Here is a 16,429-nt window from a genome sequence, read left to right as displayed (position 1 = left end):
TTTGCTCTGTGTCTCTTATTACCATACGAGGAGTCTCTTCCCAACAAAGTAAGTGCTACCACCACTAGCATTCGGCTTTTTTTTTTTTTTTGTCTGATCATAAATACAAAACAAAACAAAAAACACCATTCCCTCAAGTAAAAAAAATTTCAACTGAGAATGTTCTTAATTGCTAATCCTAGCAAAGGAGCTAGATTACAATAATTTGGTATGGAACAGTTAGACATCTTGTTTTCATGACAATTACAATATCTGTTTCTCCATTATCTCATTTTTATATGTTTCTCCAATATCTCATTTTCTATATGAACTTTTTTCTTGTGATAGTTTAGATATTAAGTAGTTTTTAATAAAGTTTAATGTTTGAGGTGCCACATTCTCCACTGGCAAGAAATAGTGGTAAAAATGAAAATATATCAGCAGCTACAAAAGTATTCAGAAGTATGTCTGGTAATTTATTTATGTACATATACTATTTTAGCTGGAGCCACATTAGATTTATTTTCAAACTTTTTATTGTAAAATACACATATCACAAAATTAACTATCTTAAACATTTTTAAATGTACAGTTCGGCGGCATTACGTTCATATTTTTGTACAGCCATTGACCACCATCTATTTCCAGAACTCTTTTCGTCTTGCAAAACTGAAACTCTATACCTACTAAACAATAACATGATTTTCCCTTTCACCCAGCCCCTGGCAACCACTATTCTACTTCCTGTCTCTATAATTTTGACTACTCTAAGCACCTCAGATAAGTGGAATCATATAGTATTTGTTTTGTGTGTGTGTGACTGGAACATTTCACTTAGCATAAATTCCTTAAATTTCATCCAGGTTGTACCATGTCAGAATTTCCTTCCTTTTTAATACTTATTCTATTTGTATGTAAGTACCACATCTTGCTTATCCATCTGTCGGTGGACCTTGAATTGCTTCTAAATTTTAGTTATTGTGAGTACCATTGCTATGAATACGGGTGCACAAATATCTCTTTGAGACCCTGCTTTCAATTTTAGGGGTAAATACTCAGAAGTAGAATTGCTGGACCACATAGTAATTACATTTTTAATTTTTTGAGGAACTACCATACTGTTTTCTACAGCAGGAAAATCATTTTACCTTCTGACTGATGGTACACAAGGGTTCCAATTTCTCAACATCTTTACCAACACATTATTTGTAGTTTTTAAAGATTTTAAAATTTATTTTAGAGAGAAAGAGAGCAAATAGGGGGAGGGACAGAGGAAGAGGGAGAGAGAGAATCCCCAAGCCGACTCCTGTTTTGGAGCAAGGAGCTCAAAATCAGGACCCTCAGATCATGACCTGAGCCTAAACCAAGAGTCAGTCTCCCAACTGACTGAGCCACCCAGGCACCTCTGGTTTGTTTTTTGTTTTTTTTTTAATAGTAGCCATTTTAATGGATGTGACGTAGTATCTCATTGTAATTTTGATTTGCATAATCACTAATGATTGGTAGTATTGGATATCTCTTCATGTACTTATTGGACATTTGTATATCTTCTTAAGAAAAATGTCTTTTCAAGTCTTTTTCCCATTTTTTAATCAGGCTGTTAGTTTTATTTGCTATTGAGTTTTAGGCGCTCTCTCTATATTCTGGATATTAATTCCTTATCAGAGATATGATTTCCAAATATTTTTCCCATTCTGTGAATTGACTTTTACTCTGTTGTTAGTATATCAACACAATAGACAGACACAGATTTTTAATTTTCATGAAATCCAATTTGTTGTTGCCTGTGACATTGGTTTATATTCAAGAAATCATTGCCAAATCCAGTGTCATTAAGATTTTACTCTATATTTTCTTCTAAAAATTTTATGGTTTCAGGTCTTACATTTAGGTCATGGATCCATTTTAGTTCATTTTTGCATATGGTAATGGTTCAACTTCATTCTTTTGCATGTGATATCCAATTTTTCCAGCACCATTTGTTGAACACCGTCCTTTACCCATTAATTAGTCTTGGCACATTCATTGAAAATTATATGACCATGTATGTGAGGGTTAATTTCTGGACTCTCTATTCTAGTCCATATATGTCTGTCTTTATGCCAGTACTACACTATTCTGATTATAGTAGCTTTGTAGTAAGTTTTAAAATCAGGAAATATGAGAAATCCAATTTTATTTTTATTTTTCAGAATTGGCTCTTTGTGGTCCCTTTAGATTCCATATGAATTTTAGAATGGGTTTTCTATTTCTGCAAAACATGTCATTGGGATTTTGATGGGGATTCCATTAAATCTGTAGATATCTTTGAATGGTATTGACATCTTAACAATATTAAGTCTTCCAGTCTATATATATGGGATATCTTTCCATTTATTTATGTGTTCTAAAAATTTCTTTTAGAAATGTTTTGTAGTTTTCATTGCACAAATCTGTTAACCAAAAGTTAATTCCTTTAATTAAGTTAAATTAATTACGTTAATTCCTACATATTTTATTTTTTGCTGCTATTGTAAACGGAAATGTTAATTTACTTCTCAGGTTGTTCAGCGTTAGTGTATAGAAACACAACTACTTTTTGTGTGTTGATGTTGTATCCTGTTGCTTTGCTGAATTCATTTATTCTAATAGGTTTGTTTCAGGTGTGTGGAATCTCTAGGATTTTCTTTATATAAAATCATACCATCTGTGAACAGAAATAATTTTAGTTCTTTTTCAGCTTGGATGCCTTTTTTTTTTCATTGCACAATTACTTTGACTAGTACTTCTAGTAACATATTAAGTAGAAATGGAAGAAACTGATATCTCTGTCTCATTCCTGGTTATAGAGGAAGAACTTTTAGTTTTGCTATTGAGTCTAATGTTCAATGTGGGGTTTTCATATTTGGTTTTTGTTATGCTAAGGTAGTTTCCTACTATTCCTAGTCCATAGAATGTTTTCACATGAAAAAGTATTGAATTTTGTCAAATGCCCTCTCTGTATCATTTGAGATGACCATATAGTTTTTTCCCTTCCTTGTGATAATGCAGTATGTTAGATTGACTGATTTTTGTATGTTGAACCATGTTTGCATTCCCAGAATAAATTCTAATTAGTCATGGTGTATAATCATTTTAACACACTGCTGAATTCTGTTTGCTAGCATATTGTTGAGGACTTTTGCCTCAAAATTTATATGGACTGTAAATAGCCCTTTCTAAAGTTTTTTTCTTCAAGTGTCTTTGAAGTTAGAATCTGGGTTACATGGCTTCATAAAATGAATTAGACAGTCTTCCTTTTTCTTTAGTTAGGTTTTTTGTTTGGTTGGTTTTTGTTTTGTTTTGTGGAAGATTTTGAGAAGGATCGGCATTAGTTCTACTTTAATTTGGTAGAGTTTACCAGTGAAAACATTAACCCTGGGATTTTTCTTTATCAGATATTTGGTTACTGATTCAGTCTCCTTACTAGTTACAGATCTATTCAGATTTGCTATTTTTTTCATGCTTTAGTCTTAGTAGGTTTTGTATTTCTAGGAATTTGTTCCTTTGATCTAGGTTATCCTATTTGTTGATGTACAACAGAGTTCTCTAATCCTTTCTGTTTCTGTAGAATCAGTAGTAATGTCTCTAGTTTCATTTCTGACTTAGAAATTTGAGCCTTCTTTTTTTCTTAGTCCATCTAACTAAAGATTTGTCAATTTTGCTGATCTTTTGAAGAACAAAATTTTGGTTTGATTGATTTTTCTCTCTCATTTTTTCTATTTCCTATTACATTCATCTCTGCTCTGATTTTTATTATTTCCTCCTGCTAGCTTTGGGCTCAGTTTTTCTTGTTTTTCAAGTTTCTTGAGTTGTAGTTAGGTTGTGGATTTAAAAACTCCTCTCTTTTTTTCTTCTCCTCTTTTAATAATAGTATTTGTGACTATAAATTTCCCACTTAGCATTATTTTCACTGCATCCCATAAGTTTTGATGTTGCGTTTCAGTTTTCATTCATTTCCAAGTGTTTTCTAATTCCTCTTGTTATTTTTTTCTGTGATTCATTGGTTGTTGTTTAATTTCCACAAATTTGTGAATTTTCCATTTTTTCTGTTACTGATTTCTTACTTCATCCCATTTGTCTAAAGAAGACATTTTATATCTCTATCTTTTTAAATTTATTGAGACTTAATTTGTATTCTTTCTATCATGGAGAATGTTCCATGTACACTTGAGAAGAATATGTATGCTGGTTGTAGGTTGATTGTTCTATACATATCTGTTAGATTTAGTTGGTTTACTGTGTTTTTCAAGTTTGCTATTTCCTTACATATGTTCTATCTGGTTATTCTATCCCTTATTGAGAGAGATTTGAATTCTCCAAGTATTATTGTAGAATTGTCTATTTCTCCCTTTAATTCTGGCAAGTATTTTTTATTGAGACATAAAAATTGTCATTTTTTGCTTAATATATTTTGATGGTCTGTTACTAGATAAATGTTTATAATTATTATATATTCTTGCTGTATTGAAATTTTCATTAATATATAAGCCTATTTTGTCCGTTATTAGTATGGCCACCTCTGCTCTCTTTTGGTTACTATTTGCATAGAATATCCTTTTCTATCCTTTGACTTTCAGCTTCGATCTTTGAATCTAAAATTAATTTCTTATAGGTAGCATATGTTAGATTATGTTTTTTCATTCTTTCTGCCACCTCTGTCTTTGATTGGAGTGCTTACTCCATTTACATTTAAACAATTACTGATAAGGAGGGATTTATTTCTGTCATTTTGCTGTTTTCCATGTGCTTTGTAGCTTTTTTCCCCCTCATTTCCTGCATTAGTATTTTCTTTTTTGTTTAGTTGTTTTTTTGTAGTGAAACACTAAAATTCCTTTCTCATTTCTTTTAGTTGTTTTTTTTTTTTCCTTTTGTTGTTTTCTATAACTAGTTTCCTTTTTATTTCCATGGGGATTACATTTAACATCCTAATGTTATAACTAATTCTAATTTGAATTTATGCCAACTAAACTTGAAAAACAGAAAATCTGCTTGGTATTTGCCAAGTTATTCTATCATAAAACTAATTAATAAGCAATTAATGACAGTTATCTTTCATGGCCTAACTCAAATACATCTTCTATGTTGAAAACTCTGACTACTCCAACACATGTTGGTCCATAGAATATACCACATAATTTAGTGTATAATCCATTTCTTCCCCTATATTGCATCTTAATTCATTCTGCTAAAATTTACTGAGGGATTACCATGTTTTAGGCACTATGCTAGATTCTGGGTATACATGTAAGTGACTTGCTCTAGAAGCAGTGATAACCTAGTGAATGGGAAAGATGAGAAATGGGAATGTAGTAATATCTTGTTAAACTAAGAACACACACACTTTTCTGTGTTCATGGAGAGGAAAGTTTTAACCTTTCCTAGATTTGGGGGATAAGGATAGAGGAAGAGAGGGAATATCAGGACAATTTTCTGAGGTAATGTGATGGTATTCATGCTATTTCTCTGCTACATTAAGAATATGAATATGGGCTACCATTCTTTCTGTGTTCCATACCACACCTAACGCAAAGAAGATAGTTAACTTACTCATTCAAGAATCGTTTATTAAGCTCTAACTCCCCTGTTCACTATGCCAGGGTCTGGGGATCTCATTACAAATCTGACACAATCCTTGCGCTTGAGATGCTCTCAATGACTGATTTTTTTTTTCCTGTTGCCTACAATTTTCTGTTTGTTTGACTCTGTGTGAATCCTTTTATTGTATCCTGCGTTGGGATACAGCTGATGTATGAATAAATGGATGGATCCATAATTAGATGTAAGGTCAATATTGTGTTTTTCACATCTAATTAGAGAGATGTTCACTGATAAGCTAGCTAAGTGCTGTGCCTTACTCCTTCACTCAGCCATTTCCTGTATCCGTACAGTCTGGCTAGCAGTGCTATAAACACACTGCTTAAAAGCTAGACCCCAAAGATAAAAAAAAAAAAAATCGCTACCTGACAGCCATCATGGAGGCTTACATGTTCCAACTCAACACTTCAAAATCTATTTTTCCCTTCAGTAGCAACACACCTGAAGAGGTAACTTTTCACAAGTGCCTCACAAACCCTTGAGTAATTCTCAAGTGCAGATGATAACTTCTTTCTTTCCCATTGAAAAAAGCAAATAAAAGAACATGTTTCTTTAAAAAAAGTATTTTACAGGATAATATTGAATTTAAGTCATTTATTTTTAAAAGTAAAATAATTTGTAAATTTTTGTATACTTTATTATTGGTAGTAACTTATTTTGACATATCACACAATGGTCAAGTCACAATAATGACTTGGGTGAAAATCACTATTCTAAATAGGCTAGGTCACCTTTTCAAAACTTATGCAAAATTTTCAAATAAAAATTTAAGCCAATACTGATTTGGGATTTGGAAGAAGTATTTCTAAGGCAGAAATTATAGTTCAATGATGGTAGTGATGGGAATTGGAGAAAACAAAGGATATGCTGACCTATCATGTCATCTGAATCTCACAGTTTCTGAAGACTGAGTGAATGGCTTTTTGAAACATTCTTATCTACATTGAAATATAGATGGACTCTCTACCCACACATCTGTTTTTCTGAGAAGTATATACTTGATCCTTTCTTCTTTTTTTATAAATATTTTATTTATTTATTCATGAGAGAGAGAGAGAGAGAGAGAGAGAGAGAGAGAGGCAGAGACACAGGCAGAGGAAGAAGCAGGCTCCATGCCGTGAGCCCGACATGGGACTCGATCCCGGGTCTCCAGGATCAGGCCCTGGGCTGAAAGCAGTGCTAAACCGCTGAGCCCCCCGGGCTGCCCCCTGTCTTTCTTCTTTTAAGAGTAGAATCTTCTCTATGTTTCTGTATATATGTTGGTAGAAGCGATGTCAGACAATGGAAAATTATGTGAGCCTCAAAGAAGTCTCAAGAAGGATGAATTTGAGAACTGATACTCAAAGATATATCTTGTATCTATGGCTTTAGTTTTATGAAAATACAGAAACAAGAAATTAACTTATCTAGCAAATTTACATTGAACTGAAACTTCTTATTCAGTGCTTCCACAGACTCTGAAAAATAAGAATAAACTTGAAGAGTAAATTTTCAAAAATACCTAGATCCACAAATACACATAATTAGAAGTGGTGCCTAATGCAACTTTGTAAAAACTTAGCACAGAGGAACCATTAAGGGATGAGGAAGTTTCGGGATGAGGGAAGGGAGAGTTTTAGACAGAAAGAAGCAGAACATACCAACACACACACACCCACACACAAACCCACCCCCCCCACACACACACAACTTAAGGCAAAAAAAAAGTATGAAAATTGCTTGGTATGATGGAAGCAAGGAATGCAAAGACAATAAGGGCAATGATCAAACTACACAGCTGGGAAAAGGCAAGTATAAGACAAATATGCGTGCCACGCTATGGAGATTGGACCTTCTCTGGATGCAATGGGCATCACTTACAGCTTTTAATCAGTGAGTGAACAGGTCAGGTTTTTATTGTATAAATTGTATAAATGTATAAATATTATTTATGAAGTCCACAGAACTTGGAAAAGAGAAGAGAGAACTGAGAATAAAAGAGGGAAATTGGGCAGCCCAGGTGGCTCAGTGGTTTAGCACTGCCTTCAGCCCAGGGCCTGATCCTGGAAATCTAGGATCGAGTCCCACCTTGGGCTCCCTGCATGGAGCCTGCTTCTCCCTCTGCCTGTTTCTGCCTCTCTCTCTCTCTCTCTCTCTCTCTCTCTCTGTGTTTGTGTGTGTGTGTCTCATGAATAGATAAATAAAATCTTTTATAAATAAATAAATAAAATTTATTAGGAGAGTCCAGAAGTAATTTTAAAAATGTTTGGTGGTATTGGCAATGGAAATGAGGAAAGCAAACATTAAAGAAAATTTAAGTTGATAGAATCAACATGATTTTTTAAAAATAAAATAGATGCTGTAGAGTGAGGAAGAAGATAAATTCAATAATGATTTTAATATTTATGGAATGGGAAATTGGACAAAACATCCTGGCATTCACTGAGCTTTGGAAAATAGGATGATCAACAAGTTTTAGGGAGTGAGGGGAAGAGGGCAGCAATGGTAAGTTTAGCGTAGAACATGTTGAGTTGAGGTGCCTAGGACATCCACTTGATTACCTTCAAGTCTTTCTTTTTTCTAACTCTCCCTTATCCTTGGATGATCTCATGACCATTTATGAATTAAATTACCACTTGGGGCAGCCCCAGGTGGCTCAGTGGTTTAGTGCCGCCTTCAGCCCAGCATCTGATCCTGGAGACCCAGGATCGAGTCCCACGCCGGGCTCCCTGCATGGAGCCTGCTTCTCCCTCTGCCTATGTCTCTGCCTCTCTCTCTCTCTCTCTCTGTGTGTGTATGTGTGTGTGTGTGTCTCAGGAATAAATAAATAAATAAATCTTTAAATAAATAAATAAATAACCACTTGGATACTGAGGACTCCTAGATCTATATCCTAGACAAGGTTGCTTTCTTGAGTTTCAGATTCTGTTTATTCCCTAGTTAGCTTTCTGTACTGTAAACCTCAGTTTCCTCATCTGTGAACAGGAATACTAAAATCGCCTTATAGGATTTTTGTGATAATAAATGAAGTAAAGCACGCAAAGTGCCTGGGACCAAAGTAAGTGCTTAATAAATATTCATTTATGAAGAATTGTCTTACTGGGTCCCTATAAGGCTTCTCTTGTGGAGTTCTTTAATCCTCCAGTGAGCCCAAACTGAGAATCTGATTTTCTGTTTTTGCAAAGAAAGTAAATTCTTATGATCAGGAGTTGACTTCAGCTCTTCTGGCCTCTTCATATCTTGGTGTTGTGCAAAAAACAAGTGTTCAGAAAATAATGGACTTATTCTTAAAGGAAGCATCACAAACAGAATTCTAGCAACTGCAGCACACTAACAGACTCTGGCTGACTGTAAAATATAGGTATGTAGTTTAGGAATTTTCGTCTATGTAGGTGGAGCTCCACACAGTGATTTCTAGAATAGCTTCAAAGCTTCTACAAAAAGCAGAAGAAATCTCTCTCCCTCTCTCTCTTTTACACACACACACACACACACACACACACTCTTCTGTCTGGGAGGCCTCATTATCATTTTTGTTTGTTTGTTTTTAAATCCATGGAGATTTTATTTGAATAAAAAGTTCCAAAACATATTCAATATTTTATTTAATAAAAAGTTCCACTCCTCAAAAAAAGAAAAATTTGAAAGCCACCTTAAGAACATTTGCATCATTACTCATTACAAGCTGTCATCTCTTTTCTGGAATGAACATCATGGGATTATTTGCATTAATTTTCGAGAGACTCCAGAGATAGCTTAGGTTTGCCATTAATTTTTCAGATTAAAAGTTATACTCTAGAAATATTGCTCTGCAACATGTATTACTGCTCATTCTCTCAACGGTCTAGAATAGGAAGGTATGAAGTGGCAGGGCTTGGCCCAGCTGGCTATGGGCCACTTCACTACATTTAAAACTACCTTAGGTCTTTGAGAGATAGTTACTTGACTGTAAACATGCTACAAAAGGACTAGAATATGACATATTCAGTCATAACAAATTTATCATCTCCTACCTAAAACAATTGAAAATTCATGAATATTTATGTTTTTTACCTTGGATTACCATGAAAAATCCTATTACTTCCATGAGAAACAAAGCAAAAATATAATTCTCTATTTCCTTCATTGAATTATGAGTAAGAAAGATCCAGCACAATGAATGAATTATTACATCACCTTCTATATCTAAAAGGTTTTATTTAACAAACATATCCACGTTGAATAAGATCATTTGGGTGAAATTGGTTGCTTGCTAATTAGTAGAAAAAAACAATGCATGTTTGGACAATACATCCAACAGAATGTTGTAGAGTTCAATGCAAACTTCAGCTCGATGTCCCTTGGATTATGCTCTCTCATAAATTCTGGTAGAAGTGACGCCTTTCATGATACATTCCTAGACACACAAAAAAATTTCTTGGTCAGTCACAGGACTAAACTATGGGTTTATTTAATGTCTCCTTCAATGTTGGGAAGGAAACAGTATCACTTGAAAATATTCGTTCTGAGCCCTATATATACTTGTTATTATAATAAGTTAGGGAGATATAAAGACCAAGAAAACACAAGTCCTCCCCTCCAGGAACTTTATAATCTTTAAGTTGAGTGAGAAATGCATCATACAATATGGTGTGTGCTGAGAGCAGTCATAGAATGCTTCTTGAGGCACAGCACATGTCAACTGAACTTAAAAGCTTGAAGGACAATTGCCAGAGTGAAAGCATAATCCCAGTGAATCACCTTTTTTGTTCTAGGTAAGCAAGCATGACTAACTGCTTCTTTAGATAAAATAGTGATTATAAGATGACCTAGCAGTAGAGCCTAGAATTAAGCAACTAGACGATACTCACCACCACCAGTTTATCATCCACTCGTTTTCTCTTTATGGTAGTTGATTTTCCGTCCCACTTCTGCACCTGTACCAGGACACCTCCATCTAAGGTTATGATGCTCTGTGAACATAATTAGAAATGATTACCATTTGTATATGGTTGAGGAAAATAAAACCAAAAACATCACTTTTGAATAAAAGAATATTTTGAGGTCATTAGTCATTCTAAATTATAAGGATATATTAAAATAAAAATGGGTGTCAAAAACAATAGCATGCAAATAATGCATTATGATCAGAATATTATACAAAAACATACTTGAAATGATACTGTAAAAATGTAGATAATAAATTTATGTTGAGATGATCATCTTTTTTTTTGGTTCCACTCTTCCATAAACATTCTCTAACATTGTTATGTTATTTTAATTCACTTCACATAATTTATATATTGTGTGGCAAATAAATTATGTTAATCACTTTTTTAAAAGAATAAAGACAACTTTATAGAAAGGAGAAGATTCACCAACTAAATATCAAAGGCAACATGGTTTGAATTTAGAAGTCAGGGATCTTTGACCCATAATGAATAGTTTCCCTCCTTTTATACAAAATGGCTTCTTATTGTCAGCAGTGTTTTAGAAACCATGCTATTATTCTTCTCTAATTTCTTCTTCCTCACCTTGACTTTTCTGTCATCTGCAGTAACTTCATCAAATTCCTGGCCCAGTTTGAAGGAAATCTCAGTATTTTTAAAGGTGCTTTCCGATTTAATGGTGATCACATCCCCGTTTACACTGATGATCATGTTGGGTTTGGCCATGCCAGCCACTTTCCTGGTGGCGAAGCCCACTCCTACAGGTGGGAAAAGAAAAAAAAAACTGTCAAGTTCACAATTTTCCTTCATGTGTAAAAAAGTCAGAGCTGTAGCGTATGTGTGTTTGTGTTTGTATGTGTATAGGTGGGTGAGTGTGTATAGGTGGGTATGTGCTCATAAAAGGACAAAGACACCAGTGAGTTTCTTAAAAGCCCCATTTAAACAGCTGCTGCAGGGATCCCTGGGTGGCGCAGCGGTTTGGCGCCTGCCTTTGGCCCAGGGCGCGATCCTGGAGACCCGGGATCGAATCCCACATCGGGCTCCCGGTGCATGGAGCCTGCTTCTCCCTCTGCCTGTGTCTCTGCCTCTCTCTCTCTCTCTCTGTGACTATCATAAATAAATAAAAATTAAAAAAAGAAAAAAAGAAGAAAAAATCTCTTTAAAAAAAATAAAAAATAAAAAAATAAACAGCTGCTGCAGATAAGTAAAGCAGGGTAATACTTAAAGAAACCCATGGTATGATTAAGTATAGGTCTATCTAAATTCCTTCCTGGTTTCAGATACAACTCCACAGGAGACACATTGGTAATTTTGGAAAAGAGATTTTATATATATAGTGACTGCACTTGCAAATCAACTGGCCATCTCAGCCATTAGGGCAGCAATGGTCATTTTACTCAATTCATGAAACTCTTGGGTCACCTCGGCCTTTCTTTTTTAGAAAACAAAAATCCATGGTCAAAGAGAATTCTCAATAGGATTTTAAAACCAACATAGAGATACTCCACTTAAAAATATGCTGTTTGGGTGTACAAAAGTCACATTTCATCACGTTTGCTGCCAAGTCCTATTTTCTTGGCTTTTCCAAATTATTCTACTATGAAATGAAGATTTTGATTAATTTCTCCAAAAGGCAAAATGCTTTCTACATACCATCTAAGAATAAACTGTGGGAAAGGTTAAAGAGGGTCTAGTCAATTTTGAAAACTTCAAAATTTGAAGAACCACTATTTGAGTAAGTTTAAAAATCAATACTTTGATTCTCAATCACCTCAGTTGCAAATCCCTCTTTTAAAAAAGGAACTTTTTTCCTTAGGTAAGGTAAGGGGTGAACAGCTTACAGCTTAATGTAGACAGGGGGAACTTGCTGTCACTGCATATGTCATACAGAATTTATGGCAGTCGTTAACGTGTTGAAATTCTTAACACATGTACATAAATCTAAGCTACTTCTTTGACTACAGACTATTTGTCTATACAAAGGTTAGATAGAGGTAAAAGGGAGAGAAATAGTATACCAAACAAGCGATGCTGAGGCTCTTATTTAGTTCCCTGTCTGAAAAAATGGCTGCACATGGGAAGATATATTGCTTCATCAAGGCCTGGCTCTGTTACAAAATATAACTTCAAATACATGCAGTGAGTCAGTATAATGAATGGATGCAGCATCGGGTGTAATTCCAGAATGGCTGACCTTGGGAAAAATCACATTCTCCATTTGCTTTATTCAGTCCTTCTTTGACTGATGAAAGTACTACCTGCTTACTGGTCATCTCTAGAGCAACTAATTTCAGGAGCTATCTTATTGTCTTTTCTTACTATCAGTACTTTATAATTTTAAAACACAATGGTACAAGAATTTAAATATAAATGTTAAAAAAAGCCTAAAGTGTTCCTAAAAATCAATAGCAAAATAGCCTCAAATCCCGACATCTCTGTATCGGCACGTACTAATTAGTTTCTTGAATCATGACTAGTTGATATTCTAGAAAGTTAGTTCTCACTGATGCTGACGTCCATAATCTATAAACAAGGAAAATAGTAGTGCTTACAGACAAGGAAAAATATATATACTGTATGATTCAGGAAAAGGTGAAGTCTTGAGATAGATTAGAATCCTAACTAACCCCTCTAAAAACCCCTCCTCAAATTGTTACCCATTGATACAACCTTATCATACAGAGGGGTGTGAGGAGAGGGGCTTTCAAGGTAGAAGCTAAGTGAGAACCAACCTCCGGACCCTCTTGCTTCACCACAGTAATTATCCAGGGAACATTCACAAAACACACCTGCAGTGTTAGCAGACTCTAAAAGCCTGAAAGCCTCCATTACCAAAGAGAAGGTACATAATGTATATAACATTGTCCTTTGACTTACTTGGCAATCCTATGGCATCCCACGTAATTCCTAGTCAAAAAATATTTAACCCCTTAAAGCAACATATTTTCTGAAATTAAGATTTTGGCTCCCATAAAACAATCACACATTTTAACAGATTGACAGAAAATAAAATAATTAGTTAATATATGTTTACTTTAAAGCTATATTAAAAAGAGAAATATAATGCTTTCAGCTTCAAATAGAAATTTTTGAATCATGGGGAATATAGTCTTACTTATTTTAGATGCAAGAGAGAATAAATGAAAAACAGGCAAAGGGCCAAGTAAAACAAAGATACCCCAGTTTAGCAGTGAAATAAAATCTTGTCACTTCTATGGACTGTAAAAATTCCAGGTAGACCTTTTTTTTTTAATGTATATATTGGCTCACCATTAGTTGTGACTTTGGTCTAGAATGTTTCTACAAACAAATGATTCTCGCTTGCTACTTTTATAGCTTCTGTATAGAAAGCAGCATTTCGTATCTCACCAATAAAGCAGCCATAAGCCCCTTGTCCCCAGAGAAAAAGTTATAAATCCAGTCACCCCACAACATATTTTCTTACCCACTTCTTTCATGTAATCATCAAAGTTTTCACTGGAGCTAAGTTTCCAGGTACCCACAAAAGCATCACACATTTTATGAGCTTTTAGGATTATCTCCAAGAAGAGAAAAAAGCTGCCGTGGTCTGTAAGGTGTTATGACCTTCTGGAGCCCAGATAACTTCCTTTTAAAGATGCCCAGATCATGTGATCTTAGGAATAACCAATTGGGGATAATATCAGATCATTTCCTTCATTACCAGCCTCTGCAATTTTTCCTCTGAGTCATGTTTTTAATAGAAATTTCTCAACTTTGGTTCTCCCTGGCAAATGGTCATTTGACTTAGAGTACAAATTATTTTTAAGCATTAACAACATATTTTCAACATTCCTATTTTGTCAGTTTTAATGCTCAGTGCATTCAATTTGTCCCTATTGTTTCCATACATATTTAACCCAGGGTAGAGTAGGTTAATTATCTTGGGGTGAACTTTGACCTCCTTTTCTGGAATTTCTATTATAATTACAATTACATGGTTCTTTTGAATTGAGGAACATAAGAATTACCTTACAAATTCTTCAGTAATTGCAAAGGCTCTTTGGGACAGTACTGTCTTGGGGGTTACCTGCCAATTAGAACAAAATAAATAATGGCATCTTAAAATACCTCAGGTTTCTCATTTCAAACGTTTTGCACGAATGAAAAAGAAATTGTCCATCAGGAATCTGTCAGTTTCATTAATAATGATTTAACCACACTCTTTCCATTCCCCAAATGAGGAAATAGTGTTTATTTCCATAGTATTGGGTCCTTAAAAAAAATAGGCCCCGTTCTAAAATGTGCTCCTCATACTGAGAAAATCCATCCAGTTCCTGAACTATATTATTATATATTATTAAGAGCTCTAAATCTATCCAGATCTAAATGGTGTTGCTTTACTTGAAAATGGTCAGAAGTGATAGTGGCCACACACTATCAACACTTTATTTCCTTCTTTTACATAGTGAATAACTCATGAGATTACTTTTCTAAAGTATTCCTGTCTTTCAATCTCCTCCTACCCCATACCAGAATGTTGGAAAATGTTCATATGTGAAACAAACTGCCATGAACATACCTAGATTTTAGAAAAGAAAAAAGAACTAAAAATATTGCATCATGATGGATCACTACACTATGTACAACACTGAGTAGTATCTGTAGAGCACAGGACTGATTCACAGACTCACATAAGTATCCTGAGGGTTTCCCAAAAATGTTTGAGGCCAAGGATTCTATAAAGGACAGGTTTTTCTGTGGCCAAGCAAGCTGCTATAAAGGCCTGATATAGTCATGTTACTATGGTAATTTTTAATTGTTGCATTTGCTAATGGCACAGTAATAATGTTCATCCACTCTGGACTGTTGCATAGATGCATGGCCTGTGGGTGACGTACCATTCCCAGTAGACTTGCTATTATAAATTCAGCTGTTTCCCATTGAACAAGTAAATAAAAATGTTCAATCTTAATACAGTGATAACAGTGTTCTTTTTTTTTTTTTTTTTTTTTTTTTTTTACTTAACAATGTTCTAAGTTAATAATGGTTTGCTTTTTTGTTTTGGCTTTATTTTAGTTTATCTTTTTAAAGATTTTCTTTTTTTTCTTATTTTTAAAAAAAAAATTTAAAGATTTTCTTAAGAGAAGCTTTAAATTTACAACAAAATCGAGAGGAAGGTATAGAGATTTCTCATGTACCCTCTGCCCTCACATGATTCACAACCTCGCCCATGATCAACATCACTCACATTTTTTACCAAGGATGAACCTACATTGACACATCATAATCACCCAAAGTCTATAGTTTATGTTAGGATTCACTTTTGATGTTGTATATTCTGTATATTTGGACAAAGTATAAATGACATGTATCCATCATTATGATATCATAGCGTATTTTCACAGCCCTTAGAACTCTCAGAGGTCCTCTGCCTTCCCACATCCCTAAGCCCCCAACCTGTGCAACCACTTACTGTCTCCATAGTTTTGCCTCTTTCAGAAAATAGTTGTGTATGTGGCCTTTTCAGATTGGTTTCTTTTCCTTAGTAATATGCATTTAAGTTTCCTCTATGTAAAAAAAATAAATAAATAAAAAGTTTCCTCCATGTCTTTTCATGGCATAATGGCTCATTTCTCATTAATGCTGACAAATATTCCAATGTCTAGATATACTATAGTTTTATTTATCCGTTCACCTACTGAAGGACTTCTTGATTGTTTGCAAGATTTTGTAATTATGAATAAAACTGCTGTAAACATCCACACGCAGGTTCTCATGTAGACCTAAGTTTTCAGGTCCATTAGGTAAATACCAAGGAGCATGACAGTAAGAGTATAGTTTTGTTTTGTAAGGCACCATGGAACTGTCTTTCAAAGTGGCTGGACCATTTTGTGTTACCACCAGCAATGAATGAGAGTTCTGTTGCTTCACATCCTCCCTAGTATTTGGTGTTATCAGTAATCTGG

At 34.5% G+C, this 16,429-nt stretch overlaps 1 protein-coding gene across 1 annotated transcript; it reads right to left on the bottom strand.

The window, feature by feature from the left end:
• Positions 1–9,162: 9,162 nt before the first annotated feature.
• FABP4 (fatty acid binding protein 4) lies at positions 9,163–14,088 on the bottom strand. Its single transcript, XM_026014778.2, has 4 exons — positions 13,948–14,088; positions 11,088–11,260; positions 10,425–10,526; positions 9,163–9,970 (listed from the first exon to the last, which is right to left on the bottom strand). The coding sequence occupies exons 1-4, from the start codon at positions 14,018–14,020 to the stop codon at positions 9,920–9,922; spliced, it is 399 nt and encodes a 132-aa protein (XP_025870563.1). The 5' UTR covers positions 14,021–14,088; the 3' UTR covers positions 9,163–9,919.
• Between the last annotated feature and the right edge of the window lie 2,341 nt (positions 14,089–16,429).

The sequence above is a fragment of the Vulpes vulpes genome, chromosome 13, assembly GCF_048418805.1.
Source record: "Vulpes vulpes isolate BD-2025 chromosome 13, VulVul3, whole genome shotgun sequence".
NCBI lineage: Eukaryota > Metazoa > Chordata > Mammalia > Carnivora > Canidae > Vulpes > Vulpes vulpes.
Note: the sequence above shows the minus strand (reverse complement) of the source record. Positions and strands in the feature narration are given on the sequence as shown.

Coding starts and splice junctions, on each gene's coding strand:
- FABP4 (XM_026014778.2), bottom strand. CDS start 14,020: ATGTGTGATGCTTTTGTGGGTACCTGGAAACTTAGCTCCAGTGAAAAC. Junction 11,261..13,947: donor TGATTACATGAAAGAAGTGG/GTAAGAAAATAT, acceptor TCCCACCTGTAG/GAGTGGGCTTCGCCACCAGG. Junction 9,971..10,424: donor TGGATGATAAACTGGTGGTG/GTGAGTATCGTC, acceptor TTGTGTGTCTAG/GAATGTATCATGAAAGGCGT.